At 38.3% G+C, this 17,998-nt stretch overlaps 3 protein-coding genes across 3 annotated transcripts; 1 reads left to right on the forward strand and 2 right to left on the reverse strand.

Moving 5' to 3' along the window:
* Positions 1-853: 853 nt before the first annotated feature.
* On the forward strand, positions 854-1,358 carry CBG03370 (the record flags this gene model as incomplete). The annotated part of the gene is made up of 5 exons (XM_002633642.1): positions 854-883; positions 928-1,011; positions 1,058-1,143; positions 1,187-1,246; positions 1,292-1,358. 5 exons carry the CDS (start codon positions 854-856, stop codon positions 1,356-1,358), a joined length of 327 nt encoding a protein of 108 aa, XP_002633688.1.
* A 799-nt stretch (positions 1,359-2,157) lies between these two features.
* On the reverse strand, positions 2,158-12,613 carry Cbr-mca-3 (the record flags this gene model as incomplete). Its single annotated transcript, XM_002633643.1, is given in 13 exon segments — positions 2,158-2,204; positions 2,674-2,800; positions 3,943-4,011; positions 7,301-7,468; positions 7,516-8,259; positions 8,262-9,574; positions 9,624-9,749; positions 10,134-10,184; positions 11,013-11,121; positions 11,250-11,641; positions 11,694-11,775; positions 12,279-12,477; positions 12,561-12,613. Coding segments are annotated over 13 exon segments (3,480 nt in total).
* Positions 12,614-17,235: 4,622 nt separating this feature from the next.
* On the reverse strand, positions 17,236-17,732 carry CBG26389 (the record flags this gene model as incomplete). The annotated part of the gene is made up of 2 exons (XM_045235718.1): positions 17,236-17,254; positions 17,359-17,732. 2 exons carry the CDS (start codon positions 17,730-17,732, stop codon positions 17,236-17,238), a joined length of 393 nt encoding a protein of 130 aa, XP_045098199.1.
* Between the last annotated feature and the right edge of the window lie 266 nt (positions 17,733-17,998).

The following is a 17,998-nucleotide window of genomic DNA, read 5'->3' on the forward strand; positions in this document are numbered from 1 at the left end:
TTCGAGCTCGGTACCCGTTTTCTGGGAGCTTTAACAGATTTTTTTTCCATTTTGAAATGAATTCTGGGCTGAAAAATGACTAAAAGTGAATATAAGCATTGTGAAAATTCCCTCCAACCTATCAGAAAAACATTTTCCAAACACCGGAAAATGGTTTTCCTCTTTCTTGCATACGGCCTCAGAAAAAGGAAATCTGGAAATTCGAAAAAATAAGACATTTGGAAGTTCAAAGATTGGTGAATTCAAAAAATTGGTAGTACGAAAATTTTAATTTAAACACACAGAAGTTCTTTTTTTAAACTTTTGTAATTTGAGTTTTTTTTTAATTTTGGAATCTAGAAATTCCAATTTTCAGAAATTTGAAAATCCAGAATTTCGGAATTTGAGAAGTTTGCACTCCATTACATCCAAACTTTCAGCGATTCGAATACTTTAAAATTCCAGAATTTATATTTAGTTATTTTTTGAAATTCAGCGTTCTAAATATCACAAAAGTTTGAGCTTCTGAATCACAAAATCTAGCTTTTCCGAATAACGAATTTCTTATTTTCCGAATATTCAATTCCCGAACTTCAGGATTTCAGGATTTCTGACTTTCCGAACTTTTTTCAAAGATCCAGGAAATCGAAAATTTGAAAATTTCTGAATGAAGATTCTGAGAAAATCGGAAGTTCTAAAATTCGGAACTTTATTCTCTTGGTCAGTTTGTTCTTGATCTGAATTTTTCCAACCAACACGTGTGACCGTACTTCTAGTACCTTTTTTGGAATCAAGATTAGATAAGGGGTGACAAAAGGCAAGCTCATTCAGAAAATGTATTTTGAACGGTGCTAGAGGATAAGAACATTCGGAAATGCTTTCAATTGCGTTTCTATTGGAAAGAGTAGGTTCCCTTTTCACATAATTTTTCATGTTGTTCGATTTCAGATTGTCTTATTCGGATCGTCTTTTCTATTTCTATTTCCTCTCATCAATTGTTCATCAAAAAAGAAATTTGAGACTGATGGAAAAGTACTTTTAAAAAATTATTTCCATTAATTTTAAGTTTATATTCCAGGCTGATCTGGTACCCAAAAGTGTTACTCCACCCGTATCTTCTCCAGTTAACGATGAATCGAGTAAACAGGCTCCGCCTACTTCTCAGTAAGAAAATGTTTTTAAAATGTATTTCTTTTTTATATTCCAGAACTCCACCGGCTCGAACTCCTGTTGAAAAAACTGGAAGTGTGCAGGAAGACACTCTTGCGTAAGACTCGGAATTCTCGTTTTGGCTATGAAATGTATTCTTTAGAAACGTCAAATCACTGCCTCCAGAGAAGTCAGAAGCTCCAGACAGTAAGAAGAAAAAGAAGAAATAAGATTTGCGTTATTCAATGAGAACTTCTTTAATTTTTTTACTTACAAATTGTACAATGAATTGATTGATTAGTGGATTACTATGCGGTGTCCAATTTTCTGTAATTTCAGTTCTTTCGTTTCTTGGCAAGGGTTTTTATGTTTATTCTCAGCGGGTCATTGAGAAAAGAAAAAGAAACAACAGTTTGATAAGAAGGGTCAGGAGGGAAAAAAAGAAAAAAATCAGAAGAAAAAAAGAGCAGTTCAATGAAAAAATGCCGAAATTTGTTAGTGAGAAAGTAAAGAAGCGCAACGAACAGAGCTGGGGATGAATTTTCCATGGGAAATCCCCCGATAAAAAAAAACACTACTCGAAGTAAAAAGGGGAAAGAAAGAGAAGAAGAAGAGATGAAAGCTGAAAATACTGGGAAATAATTAGGCGATGAAGAAGAAAGGGATGATGAGAAATTATGCCTATTTTCAGATTCGAATTGAGTGGGGGTATTATGCTAGACAAAAAGAGGGCAATGTAAAAAAAGAGAATTAGGTTGTGTGCTCATCTTTACACCGGAACAAAAGTTCACATTAAATGGGGTAGTGAAAATAAAAAAAATGAAAAAAGGGGAGAACTTCTGAAAGAACACACAGACATCTGAAAACACAAAAATTGCATAGTTCGTAGGAGGTTGGGTAAATAAACAAGAGAACGCTTTGATAAAAATATAAGAAAGGATACAGTAGTTTCAAAGTTTTGGAGGGATTATTAAAGTAAAAAAAGAAACAGAATAGAATTCTAATTGGAAATCATTACAAACAACGAGTCTAGAGGTTATTTGTCTCCTTGATATTTCCGCGAGATGTGGACCGTGCTGAAATATGAAACATGAGAAATTGAATACCGTATTTCCTCTAATAGAAGCCCACCCTGGATGTGCATTTTTCTTTTCGGCTAGTGCAGACATACTTTTTTTTTGTTTATTTTTCAAGTAATTTCCGTCAATTCTTGTCGTTTTATAGCTATTCCAGTTCAGTGAAATATTGAAAGGCTTCTAATTTGAGAGTGTTCTCTAAAATTAGTTGACCCCAAGAAGGAAGGTTGAAAAACAGAAGCCCATGGGCCTCCTCTGAGATTTTATGGTACATGTGGGAGGACGAAAAAAAAACAAACTCTTTTTTCACAGACTATTTCGCTTTTTCCTCAAAGTTATAGACTTAGGCTTAAACACCCTATACCTAAGATCCCATGTGCCATTTGAACCAATGAACCCTTTTTCGATGTACCCTTGAATCCTGGACCAGTAGCCTTTAAAAAAATATATCTCTAAAAACAAAACCTACCCCGATTTTCGGAATCAACTTGAAGTCGCAATTGCCGACTGATTTCACGCAGTCGAGCGGCCGACTGTCCGGTCAAACTGGGCTCCCGACGATCGAGTCCAGCTTGGAATGCTTTCACGACACGAATCTGGAACAGAAAAGATTATTTGACAAGCAAAAGAAGCGAATCACACATTGGTTGTGATAGAAAGAGTGAGCAGAACACCAATTAGAACAGAAAACTGAGAGCAGATTCATCAGCGACACAAGTGTATTCATGTGGAAATTGACTAAGTAAACCGATTAATTAGAAGTTTGAAGAAAACCAAATCTAGTGTTCGTGTTTTTAGCTAAACTGACAGGAATCGAAAAATTTGATACGATACATTTGTTATCGTTTAGTAATTCAATTTTGACTGTTCTTATAGAAATGGTTTTCTTTTAATTATAAAAAATTTGATAAAGAGTTAAAGTTCCAAAATTTCGAAAAAATTAGAATCACACTAGAACTCAGATAGATGAGCAATTGTGGTGTGAAATTGAAATTAGGAGAAGGTGGGATTACTCAGAAAAACTCAAACTGTGTGATGTCAATTCTAGAGTTTAGAATCAGTAAACCAATGTTTAATACTGAAGAAGAAAGGGTGACCGTTAGTTCGAAAGTTGGAAAAGAACAAATTAGAAGAAGGTCAATAAGGGGATTGTGAAACTTCTATTAGTCCTAAAAATAAGACCGTTGAAACATACAGTACCGGTCAATGAGATATACTCCTCGAAATGGTCAAAATAGCCAAAAAAAATCAACTGAAATCCACTTTTTTCAATATATTTTTGACCGTTACTGTATCTCAATCTCCATCTCAAAAGTCTAAAACTCTAAAAAATAATTAATTGAAACAGTAACTAATAAAATTTCCAGCCAAATCGGAATTTTAATATTTAACTAAAATTTAAAATATACATATTTACATCCTATTAATCCCTAAACTATAAATGTATCTCTACTAATTTCTCATCACAAAAGCTTGCACAACGACGACTAATAACGAGGAAAAACAATGCACAAATGTGAACGATCATCATTACAAAGTCACAACACGACATCTAAAAGGAGGGGTCTCTCTCATCATTCTTCGTTCAAAAAAAGTCATTCTCTGATTATTGTGTCAGTCAGAATTCGTCAATCAAAAGTTAATGAAAAGATCAGGGGAGAAACGGGGGAAGTACGATTATGCGGGGGTGCTGATAATATCGATTAGCTATCGATAATATCAAGAGGATGATTCTTACTGCTTGATCAGTCGGTGCACTGCTCAACGGCACCGGGATCAGATGATCCGAGCGCTCTCCGCCAATAACCTGTAAACTTTAGACGATGTTCCCATGGGGCAGAACATTTAAGAACTATTTTCAGACGGGAGACTCTATTTTTGTTCATTCTGTGCTCAACTTTCACACTTGAGCACGTTAACACGATGATTGTCGTGCAGGTAGAGGAAAGATGAAAAATACTGGGAAAGCGAAATCAGGAGAGATGTGTTCATTGTGGTGTGGAATTTGCTAAAAAATACATGCTGATAACACGATATAGACTGTATTGAGTTGTAGTATTTTTATTTTCAAACCACATTGAATTATAGAAGTCTAAAAATTTCAAAAAATAAGATAAAGTGAGAAAAACTATAAAGTCCGTTGTTCAGTAACTGAAACATGGAGGGTGGGTGTTTAAAAGAGAAACAGGGAAGAACAAGAGTTCAGCAAGAAGAATTTCGAAAAATAAAACAAAATTTGTCAAAGAAAAAACCATATAAATCTGAAAGATGTGAAGAAAGGAGGAAGGAGGTGATGAGCAGTTTAAGTTTAGAAAAAAAGAAGTCGTGTCTATGATTTAAGAGACACTTGGCAACAACTGGTGAGGCTACCGAGACCGTTACAGCCAGTTTTGAAAGTGATGAAAAATTGCACAAAGTATTGACTGATTTCAGAATAACTACAATTTTTCTTGCAGTGGGGGAGGGGGTGTTCTACCAGTAAAACATTTAAAATTAAATATTACTCAACGAAAAGGTAAAAATGAAAAGAGGAAAACAAATAAAAAATCAGGTCTATCAGTGAGTTAGAAAGTATTCCAATTTAATTAAAGAGCTCAAGAAGACATACACGAAAATCACTACAGTAACTGAAAAGACGGGGATCGAGAGATAGGGTTGGATAGAGCAAGAGAGACATTTTAGAGATTTATGATAGCTTACGAGGACTAAATCCCTAGAATAGCTCTCCTTTTAACAACAATTGAATCAAAAAATTACACGTGGGCTACAGAAACCGGAGTATCAAGAGACATGCTCTTGTTGATACTTCGCTGCGTTTGAGTATATGAGGAATTTGTATCAGGAGACCATTGTTGCACCAACGGAACTTTCTCCGTCTTCCCGTTGGATTCTTGTTTTTGCGATCCTGCAGGTGCTCCATTTCCCCCAGCATTTCCATTTTCCACAACAATGTGTGGTTGTGGTGATGGCGTTCTTGGCTGTTGGTGATGATAATAGGGATAGGGTTGTGGAGATTGTCTAAGAGAGATCGCAGCCATTGCATTCCGAGCACCGGCTGGATCAGGAGACGCTGCTGTCGTCGTGTGTCTTCCTCCTCCCCAGAATCCGCCACGCATCGACTGAACGGAATGAGTGGATGCAATCGAACGACGTTCGTCGAATTCTTCCAGAGAAGAGCGGAACGCTTTGACAACTCGCAACTGAAAATTTTGGTTTGAGAAAAAATATAATCGGTCAAATGAATAAAACAATGCGAACAATGAAAAAAACGATACAAAAAAGAAAAAACGAAGAATTAATGTCACATGGAACCTCTTCCTCCTCCTCCTCCTCCTCCTCCCTATTTACATTTCTCCTCCAGAAGAAGGATTTTATCAAAGTTTCAACTAGAAAATTTCCAGCGAAATATGAGCAACACACTCCCAGACGAGCAGCGGAAAACCGTGTTAGTATTATTATTGTTGGCATTATGTGGGGGTGTAATGACCAGCGGAAGGGAACGAAGGAAAATATGGTCGTCAAGGAAAATTTCCAGAGAAAAATATGAAGAATTTTCTCACTCAAATAAAATTATTTCGAAAAGAGGAAACGCAGACAGTATACGATGTATATAGCAGTTTTAAATAGAAGCAAGTGTTATTTTCGCCGTTCCGCAGTATTCGATATACACAGGACTCATTCGGTGCATCATACATCTTGTAAAGTTAGTTGGTGAGATCAGACAGCAGAACAATCCAACGAATGTGATCCGAATGTTGAAAAAATCCAGGTAGTTGGCTCCGAGACTCCGAGTTAGAAAATCAATTCATGCTCAACGCAATTCAAAAGGTTCGCAAAAGAAAAAAAGGAAACGTGTAATTTAGTCTAATCAAAGCCCTAGCAATTTCAAAACATTTCTTATCGATTTGAAATAATTTCAGCGGTTAGGAAACACCGGGAGATAGGGGTAAAAACAGAAGGGTGGTGGTTGAATGTTGCTCATTTTCACTGCTTTCAAAATTCCAAAAAGTTCAAGGGAGGAGTGAGGAAAAAGACTGACACACATGATTTTTTTTCTTAAATTTCGCGTTTCTCAATTTTCATAATAGACTCGGGTTTTTTAGGTTCCTTTCTGTTTTGCTCGACAACAACTATATCATTGCAAAAAAGAGTAAAATTCCCCTCTCATTGACAAAATGAAAGGTAAATAATAACCACACAAAAACAAAACAATAGGGAGAAAATGTACCGGTGTTGCTCTCTTCTTTTTCGGAACAATTTTACCTGCACAACACAAAGGAAATCCATTTTTCGATGGTGAGAGTTGGTGGTCGTTGACATATTTGTGGATAGGGTTTCAGTCGATTTTCAGAAACTCTCTGAGAAGGAAGAGGAGGAGAAGGAAGACACCACACAACATAGGGTTTTCTGTTGCAAATGTCTACTTGTGGGTAACACGATTCATACTTTTTCCGGTAGTGATTCGACTTGAAATTTAGAATTTCAGGTTTGAAAAAAACCACTTTTTCTCGAACTTGTGATGTATAAAAATAAAAATAAGAAGGAATGCGTAAGGGAAAACCAAAGTATAGATAAGGGCAATGTAGGTCATCATCATCATCATAATTTTCTCTTTTTAAAAAGTAGTTATAAATGTTCATGCCATATCTTAATTGTGTGAAAAACCACACACCACAATCACACTCTTTTTGTTTTGTTCAATATGCTAGAATTTCTCAGCTATTTTTTCATCTTTCTTCCGCCTTTCGCTGGTGTTTCGCTCTAATAGAGAGAGGGTGTTGCTCAATTTTTCGTTTGAAAATTTTCAGATATAGAAAACTTGTCAAAATGCGAATAAGGAGAAAGAAGAGAGAAGAACTACATTACTTCTTCTTCCTTTTTTCTTTTCTTGTTGTTTTTTTCATGTCACAGTTTATTTTCTATTAACATTTGAATTTTGTTTCCGTTTTTTTAAATGAAATAAACTGAAGCTGAGAGAATTGAAGAGAGAAGCAACTGAATAGAAGAGGAAAACTTTTTTCGATATTTTTTGTCTGAATTTCCCGGTCTGTAGTTTGTTTTTCGTTCTGAAAGGGTAGCAGGTTTCGAAGACTGACCTGAGTTTGAAGCCGAGTCAATCCGCGAACCCAAAGTATTTGCCCGGATCTCTTCTCGTGAGTGTCGGAATCTTCGTAATCGGGCATCAATGGATCATTAGTTGGGGCTTCTCCGGATCCAATTGTCATGTTAGCTGGAAGAGATCCAGTTGGGATACTAGTGACGATCTGAAAATTAGAATTAATATTAACTGAATCAAAATACAATGTGTTACTTGTCCCCAGAGGAGGGTTCCAACTCCGAAAGCCAAGCACCAAAGCCATTCAGTTGTGTTCAAAGCGGAAGTACTGAACCAGCGACCACCGAATTGAACGATAACAACTTGTGAGATCATAGTGGCAATCCAGATTACATAGTAGATTGGGTTAGAGAAAAGACCCTTGAAGATGTTACGTTCTCCGTGAATCTTTCTAGCATTGATTTCGTTGAAGAGAGTCATCATGACGAAGGTATTGAAGACAATGGTAAAATGTTTGGATGGGGGAGAGTGGAGTGGAGCCCATCTTCCTGATGGAATGCTGAAGCAAACCTCTCCATAGAAAATGAGAGTGAACAAGACAACGAGTTGATAGACAGCATGTCCCAAAATATTCTTGCTCATCGTTCTTGAGATGAGTGGAGAAGTACGTCCATATGGCTTTCTTTTGAGCAACTCTTCAGTTGGCATTTCAGTAGCCAAAGCCAATGAGGCAAGAGTGTCCATGATCAAGTTAACCCAGAGCATCTGTACGGCTTTCAGAGGAGTATCCTGGATGGCACAAGCTCCGACGAATGCGACAACGACAGCGACAACGTTGACAGTCAATTGGAATTGCAAGAATTTGGCGATCGAATCATATACGTTACGTCCCCACATGACAGCCTTCACGATGGAAGTGAAGTTATCATCAGTCAAAATAATATCAGAAGCTTCCTTAGCAACATCAGTTCCGGCAATTCCCATAGCAAATCCAACATCGGCTTTTTGAGAGCTGGTCCGTCATTTGTTCCGTCTCCGGTGACAGCAACGACTTCTCTAGAATCGGTAACACGAGAGTCAATGATTCCTTTGACCAAAGTGTACTTATCGGATGGTTGAGCACGAGCCAACACACGGAGTTTTGGCCAGATCAGGTCAAGCTTCTCCTGTGAAACTTCTCCGTTCTCGTCACGAATTCTAGCATTGAATTCCTTTCCTTCCAAAGCAATGAAGTCTTCTCCTGGTTTCAAAATTCCACAAGCAGTGGCAATAGATCTAGCCGTATTGATGTTGTCTCCTGTGACCATTCTGACAGTGATTCCAGCTTCCTGGCAACGAGTGATAGCGGCTGGTACTTCTGGACGTACTGGATCTTGAATTCCGAGAATAGCAATAGCGGTCATATCTCCAACAATAGATTCCTCATTCTCCCAATCTGGTTCAGATGAATAGGCAATTTGGTTATCCGAGGTCTTCTTGGCGGCTGGAACGTAATCCTTGTAAGCTACGCAGATTGTACGAAGACCATCAGAAGCCATTGGTTCGATAACATCACGGACCAAGTTTTCGGCATCTTTTGAGCTGAATTTGGTGAGAGATCCATTCTTCCCGAGGAAGTATTTGCATCTTTTAGTAACGATTTCAGACGCTCCTTTGCTGAATACACGGTATCCACCGTCCGGAAGATTGACTACGGTAGACATGCTTTTTCTGACAGAATTGAAGGTGTAAACCTTTGGAATGGTTTCTTCTGGATGACGATCACGAATTTCTTGATAAGATTTTCCGAGAGCAAGAACGAATCCGAGCATTCCACATTCGGTTTTGTTTCCAAGTTGAGTAGCCTGTTCTCCGAGTTGCTTTGGTGGAATGACCTGGGACGAATAGGAAGAGTTAATCGAAATACAGTCCATCATGAGTTTAGCGGTGTTTTGATCCAAAGTTTCAATTTTTGGAGTGTCCTTGTGATGCACTTCGTTGATGTACGACTGAACAACTGTCATTCGGTTGGTGGTGAGAGTTCCTGTCTTGTCAGAACAAATAGATGTGGCATTTCCCATGGTTTCGCAAGCATCCAAATGACGAACCAAATTGTTGTCAAGCATCATCTTCTTGACAGAGTAAGCAAGAGATAGAGTGACAGCAAGTGGAAGACCTTCTGGAACGGCTACTACCAAAACTGTTACTCCAATGATGAGGAAGTTGATGAAGTGTTGGAAGTCGGCAAGGGAGAAGGATTTTCCATTAATAGCATATGTAGAGATACAGAAACGAATGATGAGAATGAGTACGGTGCAACCAGCCACGAAAGATCCTAGAAAAATTGCACTATTTAATTTTCAAAAACCTCCAACTAAACTTACCAGCATATCCGATTTGAATAGCCAATCGAGTGAGTTTAGCTTGAAGCACAGATCTCTCCTTCTTTCCATCAGCCTCAGCGGCAGCAACAGCCTTTCCATTAGCCATACCATCCTCGCCTTTTGAATCTGTAAACGGTATTAATTATAATCAAATGGCCATTGCATAGTAAGATATTCCAATGAATGTTAGCAACACAGAAGAGATGAACAGAGTATTAAAAAAGAGAAGTGAAAATGAATAGCGATCTAAAAACAACGAAAAATGGTAGGAACGGGAATATTCGGGTGGATTAAATTGCCAGCGATCAGTGGACCTAGGATGCATAGCTACTAAACTCTCAGCTTTTGTTGCACAACATCCATTCCAGCATCTACTGACTGTGACAATCTACCGTATATATCGTTCATACTTTTCCGTACGTTTTTAAAAGCTAATTCATATCATTTATCACTTTTTGTAGTCCATCTCTTTCTGGTACGGCGATGGTCATAGCAGACATCAATACTCACCGAGCAGTGCTTGTGCCGTTCCTTCTTCAGCTCCAGATGCTCCATCGCCTCCTGAAACAAGGTCAAACCTCTATGAGAGAAATAGAAGATCTATTATTTCCGGTGATTCAAAAGAGAAATATAACCAAGTGATAGATACGAGTATGGTTTCGTTTTTCTATTCACTTGATAATATTCACTTTTGGGGTAACAGGGATAAACGACACCGAAATGTATAAAATTGGGGAAAAGAATGGTAGCTCAGGCGAATAATCACAAAACACCACCATTAGCATCGTCATGAAATCATCCACTATGAATAGAAGAAAGGAGAGGAAGGAAAAGAGAATCTGAAGCACCAAAAAAGATAAAGAGAAGAGACGATCAGTTTGTAGTGAAAGAGGTGAAAACGGCGATACAGTAAGAACCAACCACGTTTACATTTGTGTTCGAGTGAATAGTGTGTGGGTGAAAAGAGAAAAGAATCAGAAGAAGAAAGTGAGAATAGGATAGGACGACCAAATACGAAGAAGAGACGATGTTGACGAACGAGCAGAGTCAGAATAGACACGAAGAAGACCTAACAACGACGATTCAGAAGAGAGAAGTAGTGATAGCAGGAGAGGGGAAACTACCATTTTGAGCTTGAGCCTGATGATGAGAATCACGATGCTCACGATGATGATGGTGGTGAGATTTGACCGACGATCGAGAACGTCGTTCTGTAAACTGATTAGAGAGTAGGGAAAGTGAGGAGGGATTCAATATGAAAAAAGGCAAGAAGTGGATGAAAGAGAGCGAGAGAAAATGCGGAGAGCTGAGTTATTTGAAGACACAAACAGCCGAAGAAAAAAAGCTACGGAAATTAATGATTTTGTTTCCGAGTATCATAATCCATACCCTCTCTCTTGGCAGTCTTTCGTTCTTCCTCAGCCACAGTCTTGGCAGCTCCGAGCAGTGTCATGATGATTCCAGTTTGTGAGTTAACTCCGACAGCTGTCACCAACATCTGCAATGGGATAGATGAAGATTTTCAGGCTTAACTAACTCAACTTTGGTTTCGAAAACAACCGAGACACTTTACTATGAGTTTCAAAAGAAGAATAGCTGGAGTAATATTGAAACAAAATTACTAACCTTTCCAGATCCTTCCATAACGTGCGTTCCAGACAAAATGATTGGGTCGTGCTCGGGACTTTTCCTGATCTGATCGGATTCTCCGGTGAGCGAAGATTCGTCCATTTTAAGATCGTTTGACTGGATAAGTACTCCATCAGAAGGAATCAAGTCTCCGTATTTAATCTGAGCAATGTCTCCAACAACCAATTCATTAACAACGACTTGGATCGATTGACCTCCACGAAGGACGAAGAATCGGTGTTCAGTCTCGATTTTAGCCTGGAGTCCGCGGAATTGACGTTCTTTGGTGTAATCATTGAGAGCGGTAACAAGGACAACAACAATAACCGATATGAGAATAGCCACGCCTTCAATCCATCCGGCATCATGTTCACTGTCATCAGAACCAGCTGAAATTTCAGTTCAGTTTTTCGAATTCTCTTTTCGGAGTTCAAAACAAACCAGTATCTTCTCCCGGCGGCCTGTAGAACGAAAGGGCAAGTGATACAATAGCAGAAACCAGCAAAATCACCAGTGTGACGTCCTGAAATCGTTGTTAACCGGTGATTTCTCCACAAAAAATCCCCAAATTTTTTCTCGTCTAGGTCCTTTTGGGGGTGGCGGTGAGTTCACCGCCGCAAACCCACCCACTCATGCATATTCAATAATTTCCCCTCTTTTGCTTTTTTCTTTTCATTTTTCCTTACTTGCGCACCGCTTTGTGTTGCTCATAAAAAGCAGAAGAAGGAAAAGAATGAGATAGAGAAAATGTTGCGGGAGTTTCGTGTGCTAAAAGAGCTTCGAAACTTGTGTGAGAATGCAGGAAACGCAGAGAGAATGCTCTTGGGAGAGCATTCATTCTTTAGAAGAAGAAGAAGCTCTTGGCAGCTTGAAAGGAAAATGAGGAAGAACAAAACGTAGATGCGAAATGGTTATTTTTTCACAATATGGATATTGAGCAGGTCAAAAACAGAGATTCAAAGAATGTTTTTGAGGACAATAGTTTTTTTAGGAATGATCTTCCAATTTTTAAGGGCAAAATCTTACCTGAAGAGCTTCCCAAACTAATTGTAAAAAACATTTAGGAGGGTGTGGTGGGATTTCGTTTGCTCCAAATACATTTCGCCTCTTTTCAAGTTCTGCCTCGTTATTGGGAAGACCATTATTGGGATCAGTTTTCAGCCTTTCACATAGACCCGCCGTTCCACCGTAATCAGTATCGATCTTTTCCTTGGCTTCGGCGCTCCTGAAATGAAAATGAGGTTTGAATTTCATTCTTAGAGTTATTAGACTTTTCTTCCCAAACAAAATAGTAAAAAAACAACTCACCTATACTCCATAAGGGCGCGGAGCTCCTCCAGTGATGCACCATAGTCGGGCATCTTGCTGAAAAATTAATAGTTTGAGGGAAAAAACAAAACAAATATTTCCCAAAAAACATATATAAATGCAATGATTCTAATATTTTTAGTGGGTAACCTCGATGATTTCTTTTCCGACGGAAATGTGATGACTCATGTTGAGAAATGACAAATGTATCTATCATAGTGACATTTTTTCAGCTTTACAGTTTTGAACACTTTCGAAAATAAAACTTTTTTGAGATCACACAGGATTTTTTATAAGTGAGTCAACCTACAGCAAAACTACAAGACGATAGCGAGTAAACGCGAAAAAATAGAACGAGAGAGAAAACAGAACAACAGAAAAGAGTCAGCGCAAAAACAACAACGAGGTTCTGTCATCAATGCTTTCAATAAAAAAGATCGATCAATAGTTTGATAACAACATTGGTTCGGTGGGATCCTAGAGAGCACTGATAATAAGGAGAGAGAGAGCATGTTTGTGAATCTGTGGTTTTATCATGTTTCAGTACAAGAACTGTACGTGTTTGTTTGTTGTGGCTGGCTGGTCTGACATATATCGAGTTAGAATATGGTTGGCTGGATTCTTTTGTCGAAAATAACGCGGCTTCCAGAAAAATTTTTTGCCTTTTTTAGTTCCAAAACGGCGAAAATAGGTGTAAGTGGAAATTGAAATTTTCGTATGAAACTGGTAATGTCACTATGGACATTTGGAATTATCGAAAAAAGAAAAGGCTCTCCATGCATGTGGCTGGCAAGTGGCGGAGAAGGAAAGGCATCTGCTGTTGTTTTTGAGGAGCTTCTCCTCGTTTTCCTTCATCTTTTTCAGTGTCCGTGTCTCCCCCGCTTACTCTCCCCGTCTTCTTTTTTTTGCTCTTTTCTGCGTGTTTCCGGCTAGAATGAGACGCAGGCAGCAAAATAAGTGAGAGAAAAATGAAAAAAAGCCTAATAGTTTTTTTTCTACATGACACCTTCAATTCCGACAAGAGATATGGTTTTTTACTAGGCTTTCAATATTTGAATAAACTCTTACCTGATTGACTAATGAAGCTGTTGAAGCTTTTTCCGCGTAGTTAAATTTGCACACAGATCTGAAAAATTGAACTAATTAAAATAACAAATAAAACATTTTGGGGAAAATATGCATAAAATTATGAAAATTTGCATATTTCAGAGGAGAGTACGGTGCGCAAATGTACGCAAACACCCTAGCGCACCGTACTTTTTCAATTCAATCAAGATTTTTTCGGAGCATTTCCATATTCAGGTTTTAAATTTATGAAATAAAACCCACATCTGACGCTTATTGGGCTCTTGTCTTGTTTTCAAAGAATTGATCAGAATGAGTTCATCATACAATTATTTGTCTCTCTACCTCTCTGAACCAGCTACTCTTTTATGCAGGTTTTGTCCCAATCGTTGATGAATCTGGAAACAAGAGAAAACGTAAAATCGAATGAATATTTAATTTTTGTGTCGGTTCGTTCGTATTGTTGAAAAATAAATTGAGAAAACCGACATGACAATAACAGAAAAACGGAGAAAAGACAAAATATCGTCTCGGGGTCTAGAAGCTTTCGGACGCAAAAAAGAAGAGACCCCCGAAAAGTTTAGTTTGCAAGTGGCAAAAAAAGATGAAGAAGACGAGACGAAGGCGAGAAAGAAGAAGAAGACGCCGTCGACGTCGTTTTCGTGTGAAAAACGCAAAAAAGTGACGGGTCGCCGGATAAGAAAAAAAAGAGTCCGACGTCATCAAAATTCTGTAAAGAATGTGGGAATCCTAAAGTGGTTAGGCTTTCTTTTAGTAGTCCAGAACGACTTTTGAGCTGATATCTCCAGAAGTTTCAAGAATTTTAAATGAAATCGTTAGACTTCAACACAGCACTTCAGAAACGCAATTTGGGACTAAAAATAGATTTTAAAACAATGATGGCTAGAGTAATAGGATCAGGAAATTGTGAAAAATTGCTGGGGAATGAAATTATGTCAATTCTATACAGAAATCGAAAAGGTTTTCAGAAAAGAGCGAATGCTTGAAATTTTTCAGCAACGAAAAAAAGGGGAACAAGGAAGAAAGGGAACACCGGTTGTTTTTCCTCAATTTTTTCTTATTAGGCCACACGACGTAGAAGGAGGAGAAAAAGGAAAACGAAAGCGATCTATATATTATATATGGTGTACATGGGCTTATGCTCTGAAGGGGACTGCTTTAACGTGTGAAGGATTATGAAAAAATATATGACTAGTCGCGCAGAGTTCTTCTCCCAGCGTCTCTTCATCTCTTGCTCCAAAAAAACGACGGGGATCGCTTTCTCAACAACTCGAGTCTGACTTGAATGAATTTGTGTGTGCATGTATGTGTGTACTGGAGGAGTTGGAGGAGGCAAAAGGAAAGGGAACGAATCGAGACGAGAAGACAGAGTCGCTCTTTTTACGGGGCCTTGCTCCAAAAAAGACGTCGTCGTCGCTTCTCCTTGTGCTCTCCGTCGCAGAGTCCCTTCGCTTCGACGACGACGAGAAAAGCGCTCCCACACACACAATTCAATGGGATTTGGAATTGGTCCAATTGTATGTATGAGAAAAGAGAAGAAGACTGAGAAAGAAAAAAAAGGAGAGGCTATTCCCTTCCTTGAGAGGAAAAGCCCAACGACGTCTTCAAGAGAAAAAAGGCGAAGAAAGAGGAAGAGATGACGAGCAAAATGAGCGCAAAGAATGCATTAAATTTTGCAGTTCATAATTTTAGTAGAATAGCAGAAGTGCATCCACTTTTCTGTATTTAAGTCATTTGTTCTCAAAACGCAGTTACTAAAAATTCTTCTAATCAATCAGATAAAAATCTAAATTGAGTATATTGTTTCTTTAACCTCGAAAGCAAACTTTTGTACAAAAGTTAACGGAGAGTTGAAAGTTTGCCCCGAGCCGCCTGCAACCCCAAAACGCGCCAAAAACTTTTCATTGACAGTTTCGAATTCGGGCCCCGTCTGTCCTGTCGTATTTGCTTTTTAAAAAAGAATTGGGGCGGCGAGGAGGAGAAGGTTGCCACCACAGCAGTGCAAACTTTGCATTTTAAGAAGGTAAAAAAGGGACATTAGTGGTGGAGAAGCATTAAAAAATACATCGGGAGAAAACTATTTTGTATTCGAAAGTTCGATTTGAGAGCGATTTCTCGGAATCTAATGTTGTTAAGCATCAGAAATGGTTGAAGATTACAAAGACCACTGAAAAGCTAACTTCTTACAAGCTACTCAAACCAAGCAACCAAAAAATCAAAAACAAAATTTTTTTAAACTAGGAAATGAAAGCAAGTCTGAAAATGAATTGACATCCGAGACGTCTTTCTCTCTGAGAAATATGGCTGCCATCGAGGTCCTTCTCTCTCTCTCATTCTGTGGCCGTGGCAAGGGGCAAAGTGGAAAGAGTATGTGAAATGAAAAGAGAACAGACAATCAGAGAAAAAGAAGGGGCCAACAACTGACATCCGATACTACTCGACAAGTGCACATTTCCAGGCGAGGGACCTTTTTGTGTGTGAGAAGATGATGAAGAAAAAAAAAGAAGAGGAAGAAAAAAGCGGCCGAGATTCGATGGGTACGGCAATCACAATGGGAAAAAATAGGAGGAAAAAGATTGGATCAGTTTCACATGCCGTCCGAATTTACGACTAAGATCATTACCAGATGGTAGGTGACTAGATGAGCAATCAAAAAAGTGGATGAATCGGAGAATCGGATGAAAAAATGATCATAAAAATCAGATACACCAAGTAAATGTAGTCAATTAAAACTAGGGATAGACGATGGTCCCAGTATTAAATTCCTAAAAAATTACTGGCAAAATTCTGGTTTCTTTTTTCAGAGTGTCTATTCAACTTACAGGCTTAGCAGGGTTGAGGATCTATCCGGGAGACCTGAAATAGAATGGCTCAAGGTTGAGTTCACTTATCTCAATTCCTATTCAAGATATCAAAAATGTGTCAACTGACAAAAACTTATCATATTATCATAGACAATTTATTAGTTAACAATTTTTCTACATCTTTGACAGGAACCGAGAAAAACTGATCCAAAGTTAAAAAATGGGTGCCCTGCTATTCTAGACGTTTAGAAGCTCCAAATCTCAAATCTTAAATTTCAAACTGATAGCAAACAAGAGAACAATCAAACATCATCGTTTTCTGTTGATCGGCAATTCTGAGCATGTGTTCAACTCTAAGTTTACAAAATCATTTGGCTTTTTTGCAAGAAACAAGAAACCGCTCGATCAACGAACCTTGTTGAAAAATGAAAAATGACGCCAGTCTCCACTATTTTTTCTTTTTTCTCTATTTTGTAACACTGTGTATTTGCCTAGTCTCACCTAGAACTTTAGCCTCTCTTTTCAATCCACCTACTACTACTGATTTCAACAAAATGACGAATTTCTACCTCTCTTTTCATTCCAACTACATTCTGGTTCCAACACATTTTTTTGTAAAAAAATTTAATTCCAATGATGATTCTATCCGGATTCTTGAGCAAAAAAAAATCTCACTATGACGCCCACAAAGTTTGCAAGCTCACCAACAAAATTTAATCGTGTTAAATAGATGTACCGGCATTTTGTAAAAAAAAAGAAAAAGAAATGCCTCCAGAAAGAAATTGTCAGCGATAACACAGTTTTCTGAAAACCGAAAATTGATTTGTGGCAAAATTTATGTCCCCTTATCAGTTTTTTTTCAGTCTTCAGGACTTTTCATCTGAAAAACTCACAGTTTAATACTAGACTCATTTTGAAAAGTTCTGACTAAAACCATTATACAACAGTCACAAATCAGTAACATTTCAGGTTGAGATTCTGGGAGAGAAGGGAGAGAACTCAAAGCATACCGCATCTCTTTCTTTTGGAAATTCATCACTCTTGGCTCCGCCCTTTTTTCTGTGGGTGCATGTGTCACCCACGTAGCCCAGCTTAAACGAAATACATACATATATAACTCGTTTTTGTCATGATGCTCGGGGTCGACTGCTACTGGTGATGGAAATTTTGGGCGGCGCGAAATTGAAATATAAATGGATGTATGTGAGCTCTTTCTCCATGAAGCAGAGGAGCACAACAAAATTGATGGGCTAGAAAACGGAGTAGATGAATTGGGGTCCATTGGAATAGAAAGTTCACACCCTTCAGAAGAAAACGACGGTCAACCATTTGTCAAGAAAAGAAGAAGGGTTATCCTTGACATTTCAGAGAAACGAGAGTAGTTTTTTTTTTTGGTTTATCTGGGCGAGCAGATCTTTTAAAGTAATTGGTTTCAGCTTCACACAGCAAGGAGAAGGATGGAAAACCAGGGAGGGAAATTCGCTGGGAAATGGCAAAGATGCAAGATTTATAGATGTCGTGGTGATGCTCTTCTACTACTACTACTAC

The sequence above is a fragment of the Caenorhabditis briggsae genome, assembly GCF_000004555.2.
Source record: "Caenorhabditis briggsae complete genome, chrIV, whole genome shotgun sequence".
Taxonomy (NCBI): Eukaryota; Metazoa; Nematoda; class Chromadorea; order Rhabditida; family Rhabditidae; genus Caenorhabditis; species Caenorhabditis briggsae.